The sequence below is a fragment of the Columba livia genome, chromosome 23, assembly GCF_036013475.1.
Source record: "Columba livia isolate bColLiv1 breed racing homer chromosome 23, bColLiv1.pat.W.v2, whole genome shotgun sequence".
NCBI lineage: Eukaryota > Metazoa > Chordata > Aves > Columbiformes > Columbidae > Columba > Columba livia.
The window spans coordinates 883538-894193 of NC_088624.1; the positions used below are offsets into that span (position 1 = coordinate 883538).

Sequence of the window (10656 nt, forward strand, 5' to 3'; positions counted from 1 at the left end):
CACGTGGTGCGGGTTCAGTTAAGGCACCAACGTCTGGGTCCCCTCACCAACTGGATCTAATAGTTTTTTTTGGATTAGCTTTCCCTTCAGTTATCTAACCATGGTCTGCGCAGGAACCTCATTGTGCTGATTTGTGCTCTGCAGATCTACTACAAAGATTTTGCAGCACAGATGCGGCAGAGGTTTAGGAGCAACTATTGGGTTCCCCTTTCGTTATTGTGCTTCAGGTTGATCACTCAGCACAATTAAAGATGTGAGTTTCAAAACAAATTAAGAAACAGCTCCGTAGTCGAAGCTGCTGGTTCCCCCACCCCTGGGGCTGCGCTCGCTGCTGCTGGAACCGGCCCCGTGTGCGGAGCTGCGGGGGTTTCTCCTCTTCACCGCGTCCCTCTGCTGTTCGATGGGCTGACTGAAATTCCTCACCCCTCTCTCAGCTGCCAGGAGCCTCCTGAGACCTGAGCGAGTAAACACCCATCCCTGGCAGAGCTATAAATGCCGGCTCACAGGTCTGTGCTTTCTAATCCTTGTGACTCCCTTTGTATTTTAGCTTCTCACCGGAAGATCTGGGAATGCACAGAATTACTTACATGTTCGCTGACACTGTCTTGATCATAAAAATACTTCCTCAGAAATTACTGCCACAGTCCCGTGACTGCGCCTCATTAGAGCAGGTATGAAAAAACTTAATACGACAACCAACAAGCTGTTTAATTTTAACTGGTGTATGTACCCGCTCTCCCAATCACGAAGTGATTCTCCCCTCCCCTGCGGTCTGGCTGCATTGTCTGGGCATTGCAGGAGTCTGAGGATGGAAACGGGCCGTACAGACTGTCTCCTTATTCACTTTTTAGCCTGCAAGATGATCACAGGGCCAAGGCTTTTGCGTGCAGTGGTCTGTGTGTTCATGGACAACCGTGTTTCTGCGAGCCGCACACGGATGGAAGCGAGGGCAGGGTGAGAGGCAGAACTGCTCTGCGGGCAGTCTTAGGATGAGAGGAAACGGCCTCAAGTTGCGCCAGGGGAGGTTGAGGTTGGATGTGGGAACAATTTCTTCCCCAAAGGGCTGTGGGGCATTGGAACAGGCTGCCCAGGGCAGTGCTGGAGCCACCAGCCCTGGAGGGCTGGACAGACAGACATGAGGTTCTCAGGGACACGGGGCAGAGACAGGGCTGGGGAACGGTTGGACTTGATCTTAAAGGTCTTTTCCAACCAAAATGATTCTATATTCTTCACTCTGCCTGCCCCAGGCTGTACAACACAGGAACTGGTGCTAAATAGGGAAATCAGACATTGGGACTACGGGCTCAGTAAATCAGCTTTATACATCCTGGAGCTGAACTCACTTTCCAGACTGTTGAGGTAAGACTGAGCCTGGAGGATTGTTTTATGGTGATGATTCAAGACTTTGCATGCACAGACATCACATCAATCAGCTGCAGAAGGAAATGAGGTTTCGAAACGGCTGCTCATTTTTAGGCCAGGAAGGTAGGAGTGAGAACACACGGTCCCTTTGCACACAGGTATGAGGGAAAGGGAACTGTGTTGTTGCAACTGCTCCCCACTACCCCAGCTCTCCATGCAAGAGAAAAAGGAGCCCAAAGCATGAGGATCAGCATCTTCCCGGGCACAGCTGGATGTCCAGATGGGCAACACACCCCTCACAGCATCGTCTCCAGCTCTTTGTTGAGGTTGGGGTGACGCTGAGTCAGGTCCGTTAAGTCCACTGTGTTTTCCCCACAGCCTTTCTGCCTCATCTCCTGGCCCGGACAGGACACAACATTCTCCAAGGCGAAGGAGCCCGGCAGGCTGGCACGGGCAGGGAGCAGCAGCCCCCGCGGCGGCGGGTTCGCCGCCCCTCGCCCCGCCAGGCTCACGCTGAAGCTCGTGGTGCCGTGGGACGCCAGCCCCCCGTAGCAGCAGCTCCCCGCCGCGCTGGTGGCACGGGCCTTCTGCTTGAAGTCCAGCGCCAGGCTCCTCCGAAAACGGGCTTTCTTGATCTCCGCCTGCACCTGAGCGAGAGATCCGAGAGGGCTGCTGGTGTCCAGAGCCAGCAGAACAGGCATCGCTCCCCGTGCTTTCTGCTCTTAGTGCTTTTATTTCCCTTCTGAATCCTACTGAGAGGGATGGATCTGAATTTTCTCTCTGGCTATCCCAGCCTGAGCGCTCTGAGTTAACTTTTCTCATATAATCATGGAATCACAGAATAGTTTGGGTTGGAGGGACCTCTCCAGCTCCCCAGTGCCCCCCCTGCCATGAGCAGGGACATCTTCACCAGCTCAGGGTGCTCAGAGCCCCGTCCAGCCTGGCCTGGGATGTCTCCATGGATGGTTCATCCACCACCTCTCTGAGAACCTGGGCCAGGCTCTCACCACCCTCAGGGCAACAATTCCTTCCTCATGTCCAGCCTCAATCTCCCTCCTTTAGTTTAAAACCATTCCCTGACCCTAAAGGGGCTGGATCAGGGAGCTCAGCTGCTCATGCTTCTCACTTACCTCCCCATTGCAAAAGCAGTAGATAAAAGCCACAAAGAAACCCTGCCAAGAGAGAGAGGGGGAGTTTGAGTCCTGAGCCGCGGTCCTGTCCGCGTGCTCGGTGTTTGGAACAGCAGCCCCGTGTCGACGCACCTGAGAGGAGTTAAAGAGCATCTCGTAGTGCATCTGGATCTGCCACAGGACCCCGGAGACCTCGGTGTAGGGCATGGCCATGAACACCACATAGTGGACTCCGAAAAGCGGCATCAGCACCAGCGTGGACTTCAGCAGCTTCCTGAGAGGAGAAACGCTCCGAGCCATTAGCAAGGACCAGCCAGCCAGCCGGCAGCCCCCTTGCAGATGTGGGCAAGCATCCTAACAGAAAGGGCAACCACTTTGGCTTGTTTGTGTGTAACTATCGCATCCCATCGAGCAGGAGAAGGGTTCAGAGCTTGAACTCCTGAACCTGCTGTTCCACACAAACCAAGCTGCCAGAAGTGCTGGTTGCCATCGTCTCACCACCTCCCCTCGCTCCTGCAGCCGTTCCTGTGCCTCTGCTCTTCATTCACAACCCTCTGGGGACCCAAATCAGCTCAACGGACAGAAAATGAGCCAGAGCAGAGCCGGGACACTTGCCTGTACTGCTGCCGGGGGTCGAGCTTCCCCGTGTGCGTCTCCCAGAGCTTGGAAGCCAACACCCGGACGATGTTGAGGAAGAGGAAGAAGTTCACCTGCCGACAGATGGTTTTGTTGCCCGCGGTAACTCTGGGTCTGCCCGAGCAGCCCCCGGGATGAGGACGGGCCGTTCTGGGTGAGCCCCACGCAGGGACACGCAGGTGATGCTGTGGTCCAGTGTCCTGGATCCCTCTGCATCACACGGGCCCTCCCAGGTGCTGGGGTGGCTGGGACACAGCCTCGGTGACCACAAGCGAACGCTCTGGGTCTCTCTCAATCCTCTTTCCCCAAAAAGGATTAGGAGGCTCAGCCATGGGATTCTTACCACGATGGCGGCCAAGATGGGGACCTGATAAATCCACTTCATGTTCCCTGCGCTGAGGTCCCAGCACCTGAAGAGATGAGCAAAGAAACGCCTTGGAGAAACCTGAAATCCCCGGTAAGGAAAACCACCGGCTGATGGCTCCCCGTGTCCCCAGCCACCGTCCCCGTCCTCCCACCCGTGCAGATCCTGACCCAACAGCAGCATTCATAGCCACCATGGTGCTACACACCAGTTTTAAATTGACATCAACGTTCCTGAGGGTTCCTTGGCCAACTGATCTGAAACTCCTGCTGTATGTTTGGTGGCCTTTCTCCTTTTAAAACACTTTAGAACATGCCCTATAGTATTCACCTTTGCACTGTTGATTGACCAATTTAGGGTGTAAACCTGCACCCAGCTTCCTCCCAAACACAAACAAAACCACTATTGGTCTGGATTACTGACAGTTTTATGAACCAGCCTTGCGTGTGTGTTCAGTCCTCTTGTTCTTCTAGGAAAATTTCATTTTCCAAAGTTCTGGCGCCCACAGATGTTTTCCCCCCGCAAAGGACGGTTGGAGAAGTTGGACCCACGTACTGCGTATCTGCCAGGGAGGCCCTGACGCTGGCCCAGACCGACACGAACACCGCGGGGAGACCTGGAGGGGCAGGAACCAGAGTGAGGGACGCGATGGAGCATCACGTTCGCAACCCCAACCGACTGCATCCCCTGCCCTTATCTGGGTGCTTGGTGCTGCTCAGCCACGGTCTCAGTGGCCACGGCGCTGGGTTGGGGTCCCTGCTTACCCCAGCCGATGATGATGAGGACCCATAGGTAGTTTTCATTGGAGAGGAAGGCCATGAAGATCAAGCTGTGCAGGTAGAGACCTTCCACCAGGATCCAGTAGTGGTTGGTGGCCAGAAAATAGAGGAAGAGAGTCACCACAACCTTGCAGCCAACCTGTGGGTGCGGAGACAGAGAGGTGCCCATCTCAGGCTGCCCCTGTGGGCAAAACCTGGTGGCTTTGGCTCTCTGGCCAGCAATGCCCAGGCTGTGCCCCGTGCGTGGTTCATGTCCCTCCTCTCGCAGGGAGCAGCTCCAGGCCACCAGAGCTCCACCAGCATCGGAGGTAGAGCAGATGCTCCAGGTCTTTCCCCAGGAGAGGTGTGTCCCTCATCAGCGCGCTCTGAGCTCAGACAGGCTGCAAGACCCGTGTCCTCTGTAGATCTCATCCCTATGGTGGCACCAGGATGGGGAGAAGCTGTAGGTTCACCCCTCCCCATCACCCCTGAGCAGCGCAGCCCCAATCTGGGACGGTCCCAAGCGCATTCCCCATGCACCAGGGCTCCTAAATCCCTTTTTTCCCGTGATCCTGCCTCCGGTCTCAATGCACCACTTCCCAGGTGGTTCCGTTGTCCTGGCGAGGGACCCATTTCTGCCTTGAAATCATCCTCCCGCATCTTGTCCGTCTCGCTGGCCAGCGTGCCCGAGTAGAGCACCACGTCCTTCACGAAGATGCTCACGGCCCGGCAGATGAAGGAGGCGAAGAGGTGGATGTGGATGTAGTTGCGTGTGCAGTGCAGGCGCCTACGGAGAAGAGACGTGACACGAGCCCCGTCCCGGCTGCCCAACAAACTCCTCACACATGGGCTCAGGCAATGGGGGGTCCCAGAGAAGGTGAGCTCCGAGGTGTCAGCCCTCCCATGGCCACAGAAGCCAGATCTGGGGGCAAGTTGGGGTGTGAAGCCCCTCAAGAGCAGGATGGAGCAGATGAGGAGCTGGTCATATGAAGGAATCAAAGAAACGGGGGTGTTTGGGGGCTTTGGAAGTGCTCTGATGTTTGTGCTGGGGTTTGGGGCCAGTTCCCGTTCCCTGAAGGGCCGTTTCCCCCTCGGGGTGTTGTGTGCGTGGGCAATGGGGTGAGGACGGTTCTCCCCTCACGTGGGGATGGGGGTTCAGCTCCTCCTTACTTGAAGTACGAGAGGATGCAGACGGCGACAATGAGGGAGGCCAGGGAGATGGAGTAGCCGATGGTGTACATCAGGTGCAGGCGGTCGAACACCTCCTGGAAGAGAAGGGCTGTGCTCAGCACCCCTCTGCAGCCCTGGGCTTTTTGGGAGCAGAGGGAAAGAGCCCCATGCTCCCAGAAATTCCTCCGGGCTGTCCCGAGTGCTTCCCCAGCCCCCATCCCAAACCCCTTTGCCCAGCAATGTCACCTTCTCATGGCTCCGGCTCTCGGAGAAGAGCAGAGCGCATTCGGTGTAATTAGCCCAGGTCTTGTTGATGCTGAGAGCCATGGCCCATGTCCCCGAGGCGCTGCAGTACCTGTAGGCGTGACCTGGGGACAGCAACGGGCGCAGTGACGGCAGCAGGAGCCGCAGGAAGCCCAGATACATCCCCACTTGGTGGAGCATCGTCACCCAGCGCTCACCTCGGTGGTTGAAGTCATAGATGTAGTCGGGGCAGGGGACAGACACCTCCTGGCTGGGGGAGCCCTTCGGCCAGCAGATAATCCCGTCCCACTCCGGAAGGCAGCTGGTGTCTGGCCAAAGAGCAGAGACACATCTTGCTTGGGCTCCAAATAGAGCCACGTTGTGACCTTCAGGTTCACCAAGCTGGACCAGGGTGGGGAAAAATTGCTGCCACATGATCAGCCCTGATCGCAGAGCAGGGGGGCTGGGGAGGTAGACACATCCCATCCCATCCCATCCCATCCCATCCCATCCCATCCCATCCCATCCCATCCCACATCATCCCACCTCCTGGGGGGCTGAGGCCCCTCCACAGCTCCCATTTGCAATGGACAAACTGGAAATGGTGCAGCCAGCACTGGCTAATCAGTGTGATGATTTAATCAGCACTAATTATGCCCAGAGAAGCCACAGCACCAGCAGCTCCACAGACCCTCGGTAGCCACATGTCCCTGTCCCCATCCTGCTCCCATGGGAGGGGACAGTGTTTCCCAGCTCCACGGGCACCCGCTGACCCGTGCGCAGGGGAGGGACGCTACCTTTGATCTTCTCCAGCTGGGCTTTTATGTCTCTGTGACATTTCTCCTTGGCTTCCACCAGGAGATAGATCTGTTCTTCTTTTGTGAGGACGTCATCGGGGTCAACCTGCCAAGACAAAGAAGAGACGGGCAGGGGAGAGAGGAGACGAGCGGAACATGGATGTGCTGGAGGAAAAGCTGCCGGAGCAGCCACAGCACGGCTGGACCCCCCAGCCCTCCCCGGGCAGGTCAGGTTTGTGCAGCTTCGGGTACATAATAGAATCATTTTGGTTGGAAAAACCCTTTAAGATCAAGTCCAACCATAACCCACCCCTGGCACTGCCCCATGTCCTGAGAACCTCATGTCCGTCTGTCCAGCCCTCCAGGGATGGTGACTCCAGCACTGCCCTGGGCAGCCTGTTCCAATGCCCCACAGCCCTTTGGGGAAGAAATTGTTCCCACATCCAACCTCAACCTCCCCTGGGCAACTTGAGGCCGTTTCCTCTGCTCCTGGCGCTTGTTCCTGGGGAGCAGAGCCCGACCCCCCTGGCTCCAAGCTCCTTTCAGGCAGTTCAGAGATCAGAAGGTCTCCCCTCAGCTCCTGTTCTCCAGCTGAACCCCCAGCTCCCTCAGCCGCTCCATCATGTGTCTGTGCTAAAACTCAGCCGCATGTCGGGCTTCTGTGCCCCTGACACCTCGGAGGCAGCGAACCGCGCACCGGGGGCATCCAAGCAATGCAAAATCCACCACGGCGCAGTGTATCTGTGCTTTTAGCAGGAGTGAGATGCTCCCCGCTTCCCCCAGCTCCCGCCCGGCAGCTCTGCGGAGCGCGACGTGCAGCCGGGGGATGCAATTAACACTATTTAAAACCAGGAGAGGGACTGGAGGAGCCCATGGAGCCGCTCAGACTTACCAGAGCCCATGCGGAGCTCCAGAGGCAGCAGCAGAGCAGCACGGCCGCGACGGGTCCCCCCATGGTCCCGCCGTGTCGCTCGGGTGGGGACCGCAGGGCCAGAGCTGGAGAAGGCGACTCCTTCACCTGGGGACCCGCTGCCAGGCCGGGGCCGCAGGGGGTGGGTGGAGAGAGCCGGTGCCTTGGGCAGCACACAGCATCTTCTGGGAGCAGCGTCCCGGTCCCCGTCGCGGCGAGGTGGTGACAGGGACACAGCGTGTCCCCGGGGCTGCGTGCCCCGTCCCGGCTCTGCTACAGGGAGCTGCTCAACGGGAAAGGGGGTTTTGGGTTTCTCCCCCCACCATTCCTGCTGCTGGTCGGTCTCTGCGTCTCTCCTGCTTTAAGCAGCTCCCAGAGAATGCGCAAACAAGTCCCGTTCGGATGGGGACAGCTGAGTTTTATTGGCTCAGCCCTAGGTGCTAAAATCCTCTTCATTCAAAGCGGATTCCGCTTCTCTTTTCAGAAACTCCTCTCGCTGCCCGCTGGCTCATTTGTCATTTGTCCCGGTGTCCCCCCCACCGCTCCAGGAGCCGAAGGACGATGGGGAATGAGGATGGAGTTAAGGTGAGGTTGTTCAGCAGCGGGGCGGCTGCGTGTCGGGTGGATTCTGGCTGGTGGGGAGGCAGCAACGCTCAGGGGCAATTTCATTCCCACCGCAGGTGAAGTCTGACCCAGGCTCTGAGTTTGCAGTTAGCAAAACATTTTAGGTTTGGTTTTTTGTTTTTGACTAAATTACTTGGCATATTATAGAGAGATTACAAAGCAATAATTGCAAGCGACACCCACCCAGCCCCATCATCCACCCCCTCGCCTCCCCGAATCCACGCTAGGGATCGTGAGATGACGGCAAACAGGCAATTTCCCAGCGGTTTTTAGCCGCCGCCTCCTCCCGACAGACCCCGTAACCCAGCTGGAGCGGCGTTTTGGTGAGGAAGAGGCCGGGGGGGTCTGAGCACCGTGCTGAGCTGCTGACACCCCCGTTCCCATCACTCCCGGCCCTGCAGCAGCTCCCAAACAGCAGGATTGGACCCGCCCGGTCATGCCAGGCCTGAGCCGCTGGGGTAACACGTTTTAGCTCCACAAACTCCTGGAAAATCGATTTTTCTCTGTTTTACGAGGGGGAAGGATACAGCCCAGGGCGTGTTGCTCATGCAGCCTTTCCTGGGGTCACTGGTAGAGCTGCAAAGGGAACTCGGTGACAGGTTTGGGATCTGACCTGCACGTGGTGCGGGTTCAGTTAAGGCACCAACGTCTGGGTCCCCTCACCAACTGGATCTAATAGTTTTTTTTGGATTAGCTTTCCCTTCGGTTATCTAACCATGGTCTGCGCAGGAACCTCATTGTGCTGATCGTGCTCTGCAGATCTACTACAAAGATTTTGCAGCACAGATGCGGCAGAGGTTTAGGAGCAACTATTGGGTTCCCCTTTCGTTATTGTGCTTCAGGTTGATCACTCAGCACAATTAAAGATGTGAGTTTCAAAACAAATTAAGAAACAGCTCCGTAGTCGAAGCTGCTGGTTCCCCCACCCCTGGGGCTGCGCTCGCTGCTGCTGGAACCGGCCCCGTGTGCGGAGCTGCGGGGGTTTCTCCTCTTCACCGCGTCCCTCTGCTGTTCGATGGGCTGACTGAAATTCCTCACCCCTCTCTCAGCTGCCAGGAGCCTCCTGAGACCTGAGCGAGTAAACACCCATCCCTGGCAGAGCTATAAATGCCGGCTCACAGGTCCGTGTCAGACAGAGAAGAAGGCTGATTCGTTCTGTGCGAACGCGGCAGCAGGGAGAGCGGCATTCCAGCTGCCCTGGGAGGGAATCGAGAATCTCTCTCCTCGCTGTGTCGGGCTGGGCTGTTTTCTCCTACAGAGACGTGAGCAAAACCTGCAGCTGAGCAAATCAACTCCAGGGAGATCAGGAGAACAGAGAACCAGAGAGTGAGAGGGATGGGGAGCAGGAGAGAGGGATGGAGAGATACAGGAGGGTGGAGTATGGAGGGTGCTGGTCTCTTCTCCCCAGGAACAAGCGCCAGGAGCAGAGGAAACGGCCTCAAGTTGCGCCAGGGGAGGCTGAGGTTGGATGTGGGAACAATTTCTTCCCCAAAGGGCTGTGGGGCATTGGAACAGGCTGCCCAGGGCAGTGCTGGAGTCACCAGCCCTGGAGGGCTGGACAGACGGACATGAGGTTCTCAGGACACGGGGTGGGGAATGGTTGGACTCGATGAGCTTGAGCGGCTTTTCCAACCAAAATGATTCGATAATTCTATGGAGGAAGAAAGGAAAAAAGGATGGGAGGCAGAACAAAGGGAAAGAGCGATAAGGGCGGGAGCAGGGCAAAGGATGGCAGAGGAAAAATACAGTGATGGGAGGCAGGGCAGAGATGGAGGAATTGAAAAACAGATCCGGGAGGATAAGAGAGTGACAGAGAGGGGAAGAGTGACAGAGAGAGGAAAAGGGACAGAGAGGGGAAAAGGGACGGAGAGAAAAGGGTCGGTGCGCAGGACCCAGCACGGGTTTAAGGCGGCGGCTCCACTGCGCATGTGCGAGCAGCGGCCCGCACGACCCCGCCATGGCCGCCAGGGGGCGCGCGGGCGGCCCCGGTCCCGCTGCTCCCGCAGATGTGCGAACAGCTGGAAAAGCGGCCCAACCATCGAACCGCTCCGGCTGGAAAAGCCCCTCGAGATCATCCAGCCCAACCATTCCCCACCCCAGCACTGCCCCACGTCCTGAGAACCTCATGTCCGTCTGTCCAGCCCTCCAGGGCTGGTGACTCCAGCACTGCCCTGGGCAGCCTGTTCCAATGCCCCACAGCCCTTTGGGGAAGAAATTGTTCCTAAGACCATCTCCCTTTAATTTCCCCTTGTTTCCAGTGTGTGTTCATGGAGCAGCAGTAGATCTCCCGGTGCAACAAACGAACATTTAGTTCTCCCTGGAGTTCTGGGCAGTTTATCTCGACAGCGCATCTGTAACCTCTCGTGTCCCTCGCTCTGTATTGCTGTCCTGTCTTTCCCTCCAGCGGCAGGAGGAAAACCCCTCTGTGTGTAACGTTTGTGGAAGGGGACACTAAACAGAGCACAGAGCGATCCAATGAAACTGGGCCAAGGGAACTAAAGGCCCTGATAAAATGCTCCCAGAAGATGGGAACAGCGCAGGGTCTGGCCAAACTACCCCCTGCACCTCCAAAATCAGGAAAGCGATGCCATGATACTCTGACGACCCATCCCCAACGCTGCAGAGACCTCAGCACTAATCGAGAACAAAATGCAGCCACGGG

General features: G+C 57.0%; 1 protein-coding gene across 1 annotated transcript; it reads right to left on the reverse strand.

Moving 5' to 3' along the window:
* Window positions 1-1283: 1283 nt before the first annotated feature.
* On the reverse strand, window positions 1284-7915 carry LOC102094386 (parathyroid hormone/parathyroid hormone-related peptide receptor-like). Its single transcript, XM_065039447.1, has 13 exons — window positions 7353-7915; window positions 6461-6566; window positions 5882-5992; window positions 5667-5788; window positions 5421-5515; window positions 4842-5037; window positions 4257-4410; window positions 4048-4108; window positions 3472-3538; window positions 3108-3202; window positions 2625-2766; window positions 2493-2534; window positions 1284-2009 (listed from the first exon to the last, which is right to left on the reverse strand). The coding sequence occupies exons 1-13, from the start codon at window positions 7413-7415 to the stop codon at window positions 1659-1661; spliced, it is 1605 nt and encodes a 534-aa protein (XP_064895519.1). The 5' UTR covers window positions 7416-7915; the 3' UTR covers window positions 1284-1658.
* Between the last annotated feature and the right edge of the window lie 2741 nt (window positions 7916-10656).

Coding starts and splice junctions, on each gene's coding strand:
- LOC102094386 (XM_065039447.1), bottom strand. CDS start 7,415: ATGGGGGGACCCGTCGCGGCCGTGCTGCTCTGCTGCTGCCTCTGGAGC. Junction 5,038..5,420: donor TGCATCCTCTCGTACTTCAA/GTAAGGAGGAGC, acceptor TCTTCTCCGTAG/GCGCCTGCACTGCACACGCA. Junction 3,203..3,471: donor CCATCTTGGCCGCCATCGTG/GTAAGAATCCCA, acceptor ATCTGTCGGCAG/GTGAACTTCTTCCTCTTCCT.